This window comes from Schistocerca gregaria, chromosome 4 (assembly GCF_023897955.1).
Source record: "Schistocerca gregaria isolate iqSchGreg1 chromosome 4, iqSchGreg1.2, whole genome shotgun sequence".
Taxonomy (NCBI): Eukaryota; Metazoa; Arthropoda; class Insecta; order Orthoptera; family Acrididae; genus Schistocerca; species Schistocerca gregaria.
In genome coordinates, this window is record NC_064923.1 from 338,319,178 (window position 1) to 338,335,700 (window position 16,523).

The 16,523-nt window shown below is 40.8% G+C and overlaps 1 protein-coding gene across 1 annotated transcript in view; it reads left to right on the top strand.

Annotated features, from left to right (window-relative positions):
* Positions 1-15,717, top strand: part of LOC126267372 (conserved oligomeric Golgi complex subunit 6-like) — a 115,467-nt gene extending 99,750 nt beyond the window's left edge. Inside the window, 1 exon segment of the mRNA XM_049972553.1 lies at positions 15,387-15,717. Coding sequence (XP_049828510.1) covers positions 15,387-15,617 — 231 coding nt within the window. The 3' untranslated portion in view covers positions 15,618-15,717.
* Positions 15,718-16,523: the final 806 nt, after the last annotated feature.

Consider the following 16,523-nt stretch of genomic DNA (forward strand, 5'->3'; position numbering starts at 1 on the left):
CATGCCCCTCGGCGCTTATAACTGCCGTCTCGTTTCTGTACAAATTATACACCTTTAGAATTTGAAAGAGAGTATTCCAGTCAACATTGTCAAAAGCTTTCTCTAAGTCTATAAATGCTACAAACGTAGGTTTGCCTTTCCTTAATCATTCTTCTAAGATAAGTCGTAAGGTCAGTATTGCCTCACGTGTTCCAATATTTCTACGGAATCCAAACTGATATTCCCTGAGGTTGGCTTCTACCAGTTTTTCCAATAGTCTGTAAAGAATTCGCGTTAGTATTTTGCAGCTGTGACTTACTAAACTGATAGTTCGATAACTCACACGTCTGTCAACACCTGCTTTGTTTGGGATTGGAATTATTACATTCTTCTTGAAGTCTAAGGGTATTTCGCCTATCTCATACATCTTGCTTACCAGATGGTAGAGTTTTGTCAGGACTGGCTCTCCCAAGGTCGTCAGTAGTTCTAAGGAAATGTTGTCTACCCTGGGGCCTTGTTTCGACTTAGGTCTTTCAGTGCTCTGTCAAACTCTTCACACATTATCGTACCTCCCATTTAATCATCATCTACATCCTCTTCCATTTCCATAATGTTGTCCTCAAGTACATTGCCTTTGTATACACCCTCTATGTAATCCTTCCACCTTTCTTTATATTTTCTCCTCTCATCAATTAAATTCAATATTTCTTCTGTTACCCGAGGATTTCTACTAGCCCTAGTTTTTTTCACCTACTTGATCCTCTGCTGCCTTCACTACTTCATCCCTCAGAGCTACCCATTCTTCTTCTACTGTACTTCTTTCCCCCATTCCTGTCAATTGTTTCTCCTCTCCCTGAAGCTCTGTACAACCTCTGGTTCTTTCAGTTTGTCCAGATCCCATCTCCTTAAATTCCCATCTTTTTACAGTTTCTTCAGTTTTAATCTACAGTTCATAACCAATAGATTGCAGTCAGAGTCCACATCTGCTGTTGGAAATGTCTAAAAATTAAAAACCTGCTTCCTAAATCTGTCGTAACATTATATAATCTGTCTGATACCTTCTAGGATCTCCAGGATTCTTCCATGTATACAACCTGCTTTCATGATTCTTGAACCAAGTGTTAGCTATGATTAAGTTATGCTCTGTGCAAATCTCTACCAGACGGCTTCCTCTTTCATTTCTTACCCCGACTCCACATTCACCTACAATGTTTCCTTCTCTTCCTTTTCCTACTCTTGAATTCCAGTCACCCATGACTATTAAATTTTCATCTCCCTTCACTACCTGAATAATTTCTTTTATCTCATCATACATTTCATCAATTTCTTCGTCATCTGCAGAGCTTGTTGGCATATAAACTTGTACTACTGTAGTAGGCATGGGCTTCGTGTCTATCTTGGCCACAATAATGTGTTCACTATGCTGTTAGTAGTAGCTTACCCGCACTCCTATTTTTTTATTCATTATTAAACCTACTCGTGCATTGCCCTTATTTGATTTTGTATTTATAACCCTGTTGCTACTGAAGAATGCTGAAGATTAGATGGGTAGATCACATAACTAATGAGGAAATATTGAATAGGATTGGGGAGAAGAGAAGTTTGTGGCACAACTTGGCCAGAAGAAGGGATCGGTTGGTAGGACAAGTTCTGAGGCATCAAGGGATCACAAATTTAGTATTGGAGGGCAGCGTGGAGGGTAAAAATCATAGAGGGAGACCAAGAGGTGAATACACTAAGCAGATTCAGAAGGATGTAGGTTGCAGTAGGTACTGGGAGATGAAGAAGCTTGCACAGGATAGAGTAGCATGGAGAGCTGCATCAAACCAGTCTCAGGACCGAAGACAACAACAACAACAACAACCCTGTATTCACCTGACCAAAAGGCTTGTTCCTCCTGCCACCGAACTTCACTAATTCCCACTGTATCTAACTTTAACCTATCCATTTCCTTTCTTAAATTTTCTAATCTACCTGCCCGAGTAAGGGATCTGACATTCCATGCTCCGATCCGTAGAACACCAGTTTTATTTTTCCTGATAATGACGTCCACCTGAGTAGTCCCCACCCGGAGATCCGAATGGGGGACTATTTTACCTCCGGAATATTTTACCCAAGAGGACGCCATCATCATTTAACCATACAGTAAAGCTGCATGCCCTTGGGAAAAATTACGGCCGTATTTTTCCCTTGCTTTCAGCCGTTCGCATTACCATCATAGCAAGGCCGTTTTGGTTAGTGTTACAAGGCCAGATCAGTCAATCATATTAAAAGTAATTGAATTATTTGTTAGTATGTGACATACCTGGTCATATATCAGCTTGTAGTTCTTTGGTGGCAGCGATCACGGCAAAAAATTGGCTCTTTATATGGGTGGGTGCATCACTGTATACATCCAGTAATGTGGTCGATGTCGGTTGGTCAGTCAGTGTGCTCCCTGCCGCCGTTCGATAAGCAGCTGCAGCAGCAAGTCGCATAACGGTAGCTTACTCATTTGTTATAGTTTAATTAATTTCTTTGCGTGTTTTTGGGTACTTGCATTGTTTAATTTATATATTTCGGGCGTATTATAGTATTTGAGGGTTGTAGCATCGCGCCTTAGTACCTGAATAGTGTAAATTCGCGTAGTCGTCTGTCTTCTGTTTTGGTTTTGAACAGCCAGTGTCGGTTGGTCACAGCCATTGTGCTCCCTGCCGCCGTTGGATAAGCAGCTGCAGCAGCAAGTCGTATAACCCTAGCTTACTTATTTGTTAGATAGTTTAATTAATTTCTTTGCGTGTTTTTGGGTACTTGCATTGTTTAATTCATATATTTCGGGCGTATTATAGTATTTGACAGTTGTAGCATCGCGCTTTAGTGTTTACTTCATAGATTCTTATTTAAATTGCGTGAGTTTCGTATAGGAGGTGCAATTTCGAGTTTTAGTTACTGTAATCGTAAATTCAGCAGATTGTAGCGCATTCGTTAGGCATTTGTACAGGTTAGTTGATACATTCTTTGTGTGTTTCGCTTGCATTATCTAGGCACGGACTCGTGTTTCAGTAAGTGTTGTTCAACATCGATTAGAATGGACAGGGACTGCGATTGCTGTGTTCGGATGAGGGCTGACTTGGCATCCCTTCGCTCACAGCTGCAATCGGCGCTGACTTCGGTCGCGCAGCTTGAGGCTGTTGCCAAAGGGCACCACTGTGGGGAGCCGGACTTGGGTATCACGGGGATGTCAACCTCATCCCGTCTGTCCCCAGATCGGTCTGCCGCTGTGGTTGCCCCGGTTGCTGCCCGCAGTGGGCTGAGCCCTCGCCTGTGGTTGATTGGGAGGTCGTTCCAAGGTGTGGCAGGCAGCGAAAGGCGTCCCCGGAGGCTGATCAGAAAGCCTCCCCGGTGCGTCTGACAAACCGGTTTCAGGCACTGTCTCTGGCTGAGCCAGATGCAGCTGCCTGCCCTGTTTCAGAGGATCATTCTCAGCCTTCAAGGTCCGGGCAATCGCAGAGGGTGGGCTTACTGGTAGTTGGGAGCTCCAATGTTAGGCGCGTAATGGGGCCCCTTAGGGATACGGCGGCTAAGGAGGGGAAGAAATCCAGTGTGCACTCCGTGTGCATCCCGGGAGGAGTCATTCCTGATGTGGAAAGGGTCCTTCCGGATGCCATGAAGAGCACAGGGTGCAGCCAGCTGGAGGTAGTGGCACATGTCGGCACTAATGACGTGTGTCGCTTTGGATCTGAGGAAATTCTCTCTGGATTCCAGCGGCTATCTGATTTGGTGAAGGCTGCCGGTCTTGCTTATGAGATGAAGGCAGAGCTCACCATCTGCAGCATCGTTGACAGAACCGACTGCGGACCTTTTGGTGCAGAGCCGGGTGGAGGGTCTGAATCAGAGGCTCAGACGGTTTTGCGGCCGTATTGGCTGCAGATTCCTTGACTTGCGCCATAGGGTGGTGGGGTTTCGGGTTCCACTGAATAGGTCAGGAGTTCACTACACTCAGCTGGCGGCTACACGGGTAGCGGAGGCTGTGTGGCGTGGACTGGGCGGTTTTTTAGGTTAGAAGGCCTCGGGAAAGTGCGGGATGGGCTGCAATGTCAAAGGGTGCTTGGCAATTACAGGACGTGCTTGGATCAAGGAACAGTCGGAATTATAGTTGTAAATTGTTGTAGTTGCGCTGGAAAAGTCCCTGAGCTTCAAGCGCTAATAGAAAGCACAGAAGCTGATATCGTTATAGGTACAGAAAGCTGGCTAAAGCCTGAAATAAGTTCTGCAGAAATTTTTACGAACTCTCAGATGGTGTTCAGGAAAGATAGATTAGGGAGAATTGGTGGTGGAGTGTTTGTGTCTGTCAGTAGTGGTTTATCTTGTAGTGAAGTCGAAGTAGATACTCCGTGCGAATTGGTGTGGGTGGAGGTTATACTTAACAGCCGAATTAAGTTAATAATTGGCTCCTTCTACCGACCCCCAGACTCCGATGATACAGTTGCGGAACAGTTCAGAGGAAGTTTGAGTCTCGTAACAAATAAATACCCCACTCATACGGTTATAGTTGGTGGGGACTTCAACCTACCCTCGGTATGTTGGCAAAAATACTTGTTCAGAACCGGTGGTAGGCAGAAAACGTCTTCCGAGATTGTCCTAAATGCTTTCTCCAAAAATTATTTCGAGCAGTTAGTCCACGAACCCACGCAAATTGTAAATGGTTGCGAAAACACACTTGACCTCTTAGCCACAAACAATCCAGAGCTGATAGAGAGCATCATGACTGATACAGGGATTAGTGATCACAAGGTCATTGTAGCTAGGCTCAATACCATTTCTTCCAAATCCATCAGAAACAAACGCAAAATAATTTTATTTAAAAAAGCGGATAAAGTGCCACTAGAAGCCTTCCTAAAAGACAATTTCCATTCCTTCCGAACTGACTATGCGAATGTAGACGAGATGTGGCTCAAATTCAAAGATATAGTAGCAGCAGCAATTGAGAGATTCATACCTCATAAATTGGTAAGAGATGGAACGGATCCCCCGTGGTACACAAAAAAGGTCCGAACGCTGTTGCAGAGGCAACGGAAAAAGCATGCAAAGTTTAGAAGAACGCGAAATCCCAAAGATGGGCTAAAATTTAGAGACGCGTGAAATTTGGCACGTACTTCGATGCGAGATGCCTTTAATAGGTTCCACAACGAAACATTGTCTCGAAATTTGGTAGAAAATCCGAAGAAATTCTGGTCTTATGTAAAGTACACAAGCGGCAAGACGCAGTCAATACCTTCGCTGCGCAGTGCCGATGGTACTGTTATCGACGACTGTGCCGCTAAAGCGGAGTTATTGAACGCAGTTTTCCGAAATTCCTTCACCAGGGAAGACGAATGGAATATTCCAGAATTTGAAACACGAACATCTGCTAGCATGAGTCTCTTAGAAGTAGATACCTTAGGGGTTGCAAAGCAACTCAAATTGCTTGATACGGGCAAGTCTTCAGGTCCAGATTGTATACCGATTAGGTTCCTTTCAGATTACGCTGATACTATAGCTCCCTACTTAGCACTCATATACGACCGCTCGCTCACCGATAGATCTGTACCTACAGATTGGAAAATTGCGCAGGTCGCACCAGTGTTCAAGAAGGGTAGTAGGAGTAATCCATTTAACTACAGACCTATATCATTGACGTCGGTTTGCAGTAGGGTTTTGGAGCATATACTGTATTCAAACATTATGAATCACCTCGAAGGGAACGATCTATTGACACGTAATCAGCATGGCTTCAGAAAACATCGCTCTTGTGCAACGCAACTAGCTCTTTATTCGCACGAAGTAATGGCCGCTATCGACAGGGGATTTCAAGTTGATTCCGTATTTCTAGATTTCCGGAAAGCTTTTGACACCGTTCCTCACAAGTGACTTCTAATCAAGCTGCGGAGCTATGGGGTATCGTCTCAGTTGTGCGACTGGATTCGTGATTTCCTGTCAGGAAGGTCGCAGTTCATAGTAATAGACGGCAAATCATCGAGTAAAACTGAAGTGATATCAGGGGTTCCCCAGGGAAGCGTCCTGGGACCTCTACTGTTCCTGATCTATATAAATGACCCGGGTGACAATCTGAGCAGTTCTCTTAGACTGTTAGCAGATGATGCTGTAATTTACCGCCTAGTAAGGTCATCCGAAGACCAGTATCAGTTGCAAAGCGATTTAGAAAAGATTGCTGTATGGTGTGTCAGGTGGCAGTTGACACTAAATAACGAAAAGTGTGAGATGATCCACATGAGTTCCAAAAGAAATCCGTTTGAATTCGATTACTCGATAAATAGTACAATTCTCAAGGCTGTCAATTCAACTAAGTACCTGGGTGTTAAAATTACGAACAACATCAGTTGGAAGGACCACAATGATAACATTGTCGGGAAGGCGAGCCAAAGGTTGCGTTTCATTGGCAGGACACTTAGAAGATGCAACAAGTGCACTAAAGAGACAGCTTACACTACACTCGTTCGTCCTCTGTTAGAATATTGCTGCGCAGTGTGGGATCCTTACCAGGTGGGATTGATGGAGGACATCGAAAGGGTGCAAAAAAGGGCAGCTCGTTTTGTATTATCACGTTATAGGGGAGAGAGTGTGGCAGATATGATACACGAGTTGGGATGGAAGTCATTACAGCATAGACGTTTTTCGTCGCGGCGAGACCTTTTTATGAAATTTCAGTCACCAACTTTCTCTTCCGAATGCGAAAATATTTTGTTGAGCCCAACCTACATAAGTAGGAATGATCATCAAAATAAAATAAGAGAAATCAGAGCTCGAACAGAAAGGTTTAGGTGTTCGTTTTTCCCGCTCGCTGTTCGGGAGTGGAATAGTAGAGAGATAGTATGATTGTGGTTCGATGAACCGTCTGCCAAGCACTTAAATGTGAATTGCAGAGTAGTCATATATATATATATAATCTGTGTGTGTGTGTGGGGGGGGGGGGGGTGCGCGCGCGAGAGAGAGTGAGAGAGTGAGAGAGTGAGAGAGTGAGAGAGAGAGAGAGTGAGAGAGTGAGAGAGAGAGAGAGAGAGAGAGAGAGAGAGAGAGAGTATACCTATCTTGTTTTTCCCCTAAGGTAAGTCTTTCAGCTCCCGGGATTGGAATGACTTCTTACCCTCTCCCTTAAAAACCACATCCTTTCATCTTTCCCTTTCCTTCCCTCTTTCCTGACGAATCAACCGTGTGTTTGTGTGTTTTTTATTGTGCCTATCTACCAGCGCTTTCCCGCTTGGTTTCGTCTTGACGATTGATTGCTTTCTTTATTAATCCATGTAACAATTTACATCGTGTTGATTTCGTCAGCAAAATCATCATATACAGTACAATATACCTACAATTTATACGCATAAAATTAATATTTACACACATTTTTAAGGTATCTTACATTAGTTTTATATCCTTATGTAATATTCTTATAATACTGAACAATTCTGGATTTCATATTATAATTTTTCCTTGTATATTAGAATGCAAGCTTAATTACACTATGTGGTTTAATTCAGATAGTCCATTACTGTGTAATAACTTATATTTAATAATTATTTTTTTTTTTTTAGTTTTGTTTTGAACCTTCCAATTGTGTCAATATCTTTTATATTTTGGGGTAATTTATTATATAATTTAACTGCATTGTACAACAAGCTCTCTCTCTCTCTCTCTCTCTCTCTCTCTCTCTCTCTCTCTCTCTCTCTCTCTTTCTTTTCTTACATAATACTTTGAAAAATGTATTCACAGGAGACAGTTAGGATTTCCAGCTTTTGGAAATGTTAAAAGGCAGTGAGCTCTGCTGCCTCTCTTGTTTATTATATGAATTGCTCTTTTCTGTAATTTGAATATTTTTACAGTTGACTCCCCAAAATATTATTCTATAGGTAATAACAGAGTGGATATAAGAAAAATATACAGATCTGACACATGTAGTATGACACACTGCAGTCAGAATTCTAAGAGCATAGCATGCAGTAGCCATTCTGTTACTAACTATTTTAATATGTTCTTCCCACTTTAATTGACTTTCAACATGCATACCAAGAAATTTTGTGTAGTCTACACATTGTATCGTTTCATCATTTAACTTAAAGTTGTTATAGTGTGGTTTTTTTTAAGACATAGAAGTTAACAGTTTTTTTTAAATTTAGTGTTAGTTTATTATTGCATGCCCACTCACGTACACTGTTTAGTGTTTGTTCGGCTTTTTCTTTCAGTGCATCTGGTGATTTGTCACTAGTTAGAACATTTGAGTCATCTGCAAACAGTATTGTTTGTCCATGCTTGATGCTCTGAGGGAAGTCATTTATGTAAATGAGGAATAGTATTGGGCCAAGGACACTACTCTATGGGACACCTATATTTACATAATTTGGGTCTGAAGTATACTTTACAATATAGTTTGAGCAACTTGAAATATGTGAGATTTCAGTTATCTGTCTTCTATTTTTTATATATGACTGGAACTACTTATTCACAAGTCCCCTTATTCCCAGTTCAGCTAACTTATTTAACAATATGTTGTGGTCTACTGTATCAAACGCCTTAGTTAGATCAAGAAATATACCTGTTGTGTAGCTCCCTTTATCTAATGCTTCTAGAATGTGTATTGTGAGGTGTGCTGTTGCTGATTCTGTGCTTTTCCCTAATCTAAATCCAAACTGGTCAACATACAGTAAGTTGTATTTATTTAAATAATTCATTAGCCTATCTTTCATAATAGTTTCTAATATTTTTGCAAAGCATGAGAATAGAGAAATTGGCCTATAATTTGCAACTTCAAAATGGAACAGCTCAGCTGGCAAAGTCTCAGCGTCAGAAACGACATGTGCCCTGTGTACCAAGGTACAACAGGGACTTGGCCAGCTGAGCTGTCCCATTTGAAGTTATATTTTGTGAAAATGGTTATAGTGATAGACAGATTGAACGTGCGTTGCGCTATCGACCAACTGTACATCAGGTGATTGATGATAATTCTGAGTCAACACCTATATCTTCTGCCTTTTTGCCTTATGTAGGAAACACCTCCAACAAGATCAGTCATATTTTACCTCCATCTAAAATTAGAGCACTTTTGAGTTCCATTAAGGATGATCTTGGACTGCGTAAGTGGGTGTATATCGTATTCCTTGTAGCTGCGGCATGGCATATATTGGTCAAACTATCAGGACCGTGGAGGACCGACATACTGAGCATAAACGGCACACATGATTACAGCAGCCAAGTAGATCTGCTATTGCCGGACATTGCTTGGATACAGGTCACCCCATGTTATATAACAACACCGAGATATTGGCATGAACGTCCAGCTATTGGGACAGTGTTATTAGGGAGGCAGTTGAGATTAAATTAGCGAGCAACCTCGTTAGCAGGGATGGAGGTTTCTGTTTAAATTCTGTTTGGAATCAAGCTCTCTCCCTTGTCAAAAAATAGAGGGACAGAGTCAATTCACCTGGGAATTCATAGTCTCACTATCAATAGCTCTGACTTTGGTCATCTTTGGTGGCACTAGTGTTCAGTCTGAGAACTGAGGTTTTAAATTTGCGTGTACGCCGCCTGTCCATTGCAGTTTGCCTTGAAAATCGCGGGGTGTTCTCCAGCCTAAATATCGGCGATCACTGAAAGTGTTACCTGGCTGAATTCCCAGAAGTTATTTGAAAGTTGTATACGCTAGGAGAAACTCGGGTCTCAGTAGTAGGTAGTGATGCAAGAAGACCTGTACCATCTACTAAAAAAGAAATTAATAGACAATGGAAATATGTTTCACTCACCAGCACTGGAAATGTTGTGAAGACAGATACTGGATTCACAAAAGATCTTCACTTCTTCCAGACAAGTGCACCAACAGTTACAAAATTGCTTGTCAACGACACACACACTTGGAATATTACAGACATGACACAACATGACATGAACACTGACTATTTACTTAACGGCCAACATGAAATTGTTACACAACGAAAACCTGGTGTTGTCTAGATCAGATTGTTGTTGGCATCATGTTGTGAATGCCTGCATTCTTAGTGTTTGATGAACTTATACAAGGTGTTTAGAACTTGTCAAAATTATATGCAGAGACACTAGGTGCTGTGCTTGTAAGTAACTGTTTTCAGAGTGATCCCAAATGAATAAAGCCAATATGAATACTACATGTGAGTCTATTATAGATAAATTACATTAAGATTAAAGTTGTCATAGTTATGAAGTAGAAGTACAGCCTCACATGAAACTCGTGAGAATTCTAAATGAATTTTAGGTAAAATAATAATAATTAGTATTAATATTAATGGATAACTGCTTGAGACTCCATTTTATCAATGAGCTACCCATTTTTCCATCTAGCACTGTGCTGTGGTGGCGAGGTGCGAGGATTTCAATGTGTACCAAAACTACAGCTACGTACTCTGCCTGTCCAGATATTTCTGGGACGTATTTCATTCCTGGTGCGTAAGTGACGTCAGCACAGAACTACCACAACAGCTTGAACTAACAATTAATGTAAAACAACTGCTGTGCATGCATCCAGTCAGTTGGAAGCAGGGGGTGTTAAGCAGCTGATGTGTGGCTGTAACGTGTCACTTGTTGTCACAAAACGGAATGGAGCAACAAAGTGAACATTTCTCTATCAAGGGTTCAGGCATTCATCAGAATGCTTTGAAGAAGAGAAAAGTGTATGCAAAGTTGTCCCACGTACCTTGACTCCTGAACAGAAACCATGATGTACAGATGCCTGCCATTACTTAATTGAAATGTAAAACATGGACAGTTCCTTTTTAGAAAAAATAATTTCTGGTTATGAGACTTCCTGTTAACTGTATGGATGCAGAAGTGGTAGCCTGTTCCGAATGGTCGAAGATGGACATCAGAAGGAAGTGGTTTCAAAATGAAAGAATGAAATTAACTGAATTTTGGTTATATTCTGAAAGTACGAGTTACAGATGGGCTCACATGTGGTAGGAGCAGAAGATGACAGCCAATCTGGGTAGTCAAGTAAAGTAGAGGGAATAATAAGTGTGAGAAGAGGTGGTCCATGTTCAAGTTAGCTGGTGACCATTTCTGAAGAACAGAGTCAGATATGGGTGACCTAAGCCAGCCACCATATAGCAGATTAGGGTGACATAAGCCATCCGCTCTGTAGATGACTAAATATTAGGAGAGACAAGAGGCAGACAGCATAAAGTTGTCTGCACTGTAAAAAGGCTCAAACATGAGAGAGCATCTAAGCTGTGCCCTACCCTCACAGCCAGTAACCACACAAGAGTTGTTTCTCACGTATCCTGTTGATAACGTGGGTGGTATGTGTAGCTGGTTTTGCCAGCAAAGGATGAAAGGGTGGTATAATGCCAATGCCTCAGGCACTGTACAGGAGCAAGAAGTGGAGCTGGAAGAGTGTTTGGAAGACATAGCTGACGTATTATAATTAAATTTTTGTGTAAAAATCGTAAAATAATGCTCAGACTTGCTAGTAGTCTTGTACATCCCTGCCCCCTTTGCCACGGGGATCTGTGGTTCCTCACAATTTCATGGATAGACTTGCCCAGGGAGGATACCTACAGCTTTAGAGGGTAAATTTTTATTGTTACTTCAGTTTGTCAAAAGGGTTTGTTACAATAACACTCTTTTTAGTTGAGACAGTTCAAAAATGAAATAATTTTTACATGTTAACAGAATCTTCCATCGGTTCTTGGTAGAACAGCATTATAATAAATGAAGAGCACCAGTTTGCTTTTGTTCTACAAACAAAGGCAAACTGGTGCTCTTCATTTATTAATTTTTACATTGTATGTTTCACATAAAACTTCCTGAAAAACTTAATAGTAACACTTCAGTTATTAAACATGAAACTAGTGGCTGTTTTCACTGGAAATAACTGCTAATTGTAAATGCTCTCAGAGATACTGGTAAAAATAGTTTTAAACATACTGGTACTTCGTTAATCATAAACAAAATCTACACAATATTTCCATTAATAAAATTACTGTTTGCTAAATATTGTAGTGCTTGCTAAAAGAAAATATGTTATATCCTATAAAAGGACACAATTATTCACGATGCGCTAGTCACCCTACAAAGTCGCTTCATCGTTCACTTACATTCACATCTTCATAGTTCACTGCTTATGTACAAAACCTATACCCTAGATTTTCATAAACTAATGTCTAATCATAAAATTTCTGGTAAAGTAACAAACATAAAGATAAGAGTGACCTAATACCCGTAACTTAGGCAATGGAATAACAATATGCAATAAAAGATGTTGCATATCTAAAAGCAGAGTCATGGCATTAGTATTGCAAGAAACAAGAGGGAGAGGAAGCTCAATGCTTTAAATTCATGTTGCTGGAAAAGATGTGATAGAAAAATCAGTACTTCCAGAAGGATTCAGTCATCCATCCATCATCAACAGTAGACGAAAAACACAGAAGCACTAATGGTATGCAGAAAGATAAGAATGAACATGAGCAGGCGAAAATTAACAGAACAGTGCCAGATGTCAATTGCCCACCAATGTAAAATTACAATGCAGACCAGCAATACAGTTTACCGTACGAAGCTTCATCATCTTACCTGCTGACAAAAAGAAAATGCTACTGTGCTTCTCTCACGCACAGAATATGATAGCAAGATATACAAACTGCTCGACAATCCTTTATACAGTAAATTAAAGAGAGATCCAACAGATAGGATACAGAGAAAGTCTTTGCAACTCATCAGGAAGAGCTCAGTTGTAATGCAAGTCACCAATGCTTTGTGTAAACAGGCTGCAGTTTATCCTAGACTCTATGGCCTGCCCGGGATCCATAATAAGAATGGGGTGCCTCTCCATCCCATTTTAAGTAAAATAGGAGTACCTACTTATTTTGTTGCCGAATATCTGACATCACAATTGGGACCTCTCGTAGGCAAGTGCAACATCATATTTGAAACTGTGAAGATTTCATAGGTCACCTGAAAACTCTTAGGCAGCAATTGTCGCATCTCTTAGTAAGTTTTGATGTTGTGTCCTTATTTACAAAGGTGCCCTTGCAGGAGTATTTAGAACTCCCTGGCAACAAGTTTAAGGAGCACATAGTGGCATTATTTAAACACGTGCTTACTTCAACATAAGTTTTATTTCATGACCAATATTTTGAACAAGTGGATGGTGTCAGAGTGGAAAGCCCTCTGTCTCCTGTGGTGGCCAATTATTTTATGGAGGACTTTGAAGAAAAAGCTCTACAGTCAGCCACTCTCAAACCTTCTTGTTTTCTGCGGTATATGGATGATAGATTTGTGGTGTGACCACATGGACTTGATGCCTACATTTCTCCAGAATTTAAATTCGCTCCATCCAAATATAAACTTCACAGTGGGAGTGGAAAAAGATGGTACTTTACCTTTTCTTGATGTTTTGGTACAAAGGAAAGCAGATGGAACCTTGGGACACAGTGTCTACTGCAAGCCAATGCATACAGATCTATATTTGCAGGCCACAAGCTATCATCATCCTGCACAATGCAGTAGTGCATTACGTACGTTAGTTCATGGAGTGCATGTAGTATGTATTCCAGAAAGCCTGCCAAATGACATACGACATTTGAACACACTGTTCTGACAAAACGATCTTTTTGAGAGACAGTTATGCAATGCATTTAGGCCCAGGGGCATTCAATCTATGGAGCAGAATGAAGATACGAAGACATCCACCACTTTGGTCATTTTCCCATATTTTGGTGCCATGTCAAGAATCGGAGGAGTTCTCAGAAGATGTGACATTAACTGTGTTTTTTGACCAACTGCAAACCTGAGGAACCTGTTGGATTTGGTTAAGGATGATCTTGGCCTGAGGAAACGTGGTGTGTACAAGATTCCTTGTCAGTGTGGGGTGGCATATATGGGCCAGACATGTCACGCAATACAAGAAAAGCTGCAATGAACATCAGCTTCTTTCATGCCTATGTCAACCGGAAAAGTCAGCGATTGCAGAACACTGTCTGAATAAAGGACATTGCATGATTTTTGAAAAGACAGAAGTTATATCCCCAGCATCATCATTCTGGGATTGCATTATTAAGGAAGCAATACATATCTGTACAGCTGATAATCTCATCAACAGGGCTGTGGGATTTCAGCTGAGCATAGCCTGGAACCCTATGTTGGCTGCTATTAAATCACGACAAGAAGATCAAGATTTTTTTCAATTACAGACCCATCGTAATATTGGTGTAGTATGGTTTTGTAGTGAATGATGTCTGGCCACACTCTTAGTAAACATAGCGTACGTGCAGGAGGGCCTCTCTGCGATTGTCAGCAGCGGGCATTTGAGTATAGCACCATCTATCTGCAAATCGTTGCACTTGCATGATTTTCGCACCTGTACTTTCGTTGCACATGTGTTCTATATACAGGGTTGTTGAAGTGCAGATACCGTGACTCGCACCTAAGCCACCAGCAAGGTTAACCACATGAAGATGTGGGACAGTTGCTCTGAGGAAGTATTTTGGAATTTGCACATCATCATTCAATGGCAAACCTTTGAGGAATATTTACAGGATTAGGAGGGTTGCTCCTCCTCCCCCCCTCTCCCCCTCCCTCTCCCGCCCTCGCCACAATTCTGTTCAGTGCCCTTTGTCCACCATTTTCTAGTGAGTACATTCCATCTCTGAAGTGCAGTTCTGGAATGTCTAGTTATGGCCCTTGTTTAACTACCATAATTTCTTCATTCGGCTCAAAATGATTTTCAACTAAAACGGCTTCAGTTGTGAGAGAGCATAAATCTGTTGAATAAGGTTGAAGTCATATTGTTTTGAACATGCCATTGCCTTCCAATCTCTCTTGAGTATAGGTAGATTGTTGTTTTACTATCTAGAGCTTATGTTTTTACAATCTGTCTCTCTGTATCTCCTCCATGTCCAAACAACATTGCTTAGGTTCACTCCGAGACACCTGGACACTTTTACAATCCAGAGCTTATGTATTTTTATGATCCAGAATCAACAATCCTACTGTCCATATTTGGCTTCCCACAGCTTCATCTTGTTCCCTCGGATCGAAAGATACCTATGAGGACACTGTTTCAGGATAGTTCAGGTGATAAAAGTGACTTTTACAGGCTGCTTCAGTAGCCTTTGCATTTGAAGACTTCCAGGGGGTATATGAAGACAGGAAAAAGTGCTTGCAACAATGTGTTGATGCAGAAGGTTTCTGTGTTGAAGAATATAACTCACTGTACATTTATCCTTATTTATTTTTTTACTCATTTCAGTACTTACTTGACAAATATAGTGTGCGCCACCATTCATCCTTTTTATATTTTAAAAAGAGAGTTAATTATGTCAGATTTACACTCTCTTAGTATAGTTATATATTGATATAATTTTTAAAATTATTATTCTACATTTCATGTAAAACCTTTCTTTTTTTCCTTGCAGAGCAAACTGGAGAACTTTGTCAACCTGCCAGATGTGTTTGTTTTACCACAGGTCAACATGCTTCTTAGCAGCAGCCATCGAACAGCTGTACAGAGACGAGCATATGAAGTAATAGCTGCTATTTATCGCCAATTATATGAAGCTGTTCATAATCCAGCTAATGAATACCAAAATCCAGATGCTTTAATGTCCATTCCACCAGAGAAGATACTTGAAAAACTTCTGGGGTGAAAACACTACCCAATTTCCATATTGTAATTTGTAAACAGATTTGTATAAACATATTTTGTGTGCCACTGTATATAAATAAAATGTTTATTGTAGCAACTGATTTGTTTTCTAATTGAGTAGAAGGGTGGGTCTTTTCCTCAAGTAGGTTTTGATCATTGTTGACAGCAGTGAAAAATTAGAAATGAATATAATACCAAGGATGATGCATGGTGCCCACTGTTGGCTCTAGTGCTGTGTATGGCATAGTTCCTCCATTACTGTGGCAGACACAGAGTTAGAAGTGCAAGGGTGATTTGTACTTCATGTATTGACCAATTACTCCAAATATCAGTACATTGAGAGGTCCTTTCCTGTCCTGAAATCATGTTACAGTATCTGTCTCCTCTAATAGTATCACAGTGGCTATGGCTTTCACTAACTTATTAGGGAACTCTGCCAGTATCATTCTTGAAACATCAGGTGGCAGCTCTCTTAAAAATGCAGCTGGTGCCTTCTGTGCTGCCTCTTGTAAGAAGACCCTGTTGATATTATCGTTGTCCATAAACTGATATGTTCTGATGTTTAGCGTCCTAATTCTGTCTTCAAAGTTATCAGTGAACTTATTTTTGCAGCACATTGTTCAATTGCTCTATGTAATATGTAGAACTATTTTTCCTCTTGTAGCAATGCATGAAATGTCTGCACATTGCTTAATTTGTGATACACTTTATTGTCTCCCACTAAATGTAACTTGTCCGTGTATAATATTCGTTCTTCTGACCAATTCCCTAGCTCTTTAGCTGTTAACAGATTGTTTATGTATGCCATCATGTCCCTTCCTGCATTACCTGAAAAAGGAGAGACCAGTATTGTTTTGCTAGAGTCTTGGAGAGGTACGAACATACTATATAAGGATTTTTCCCTTCT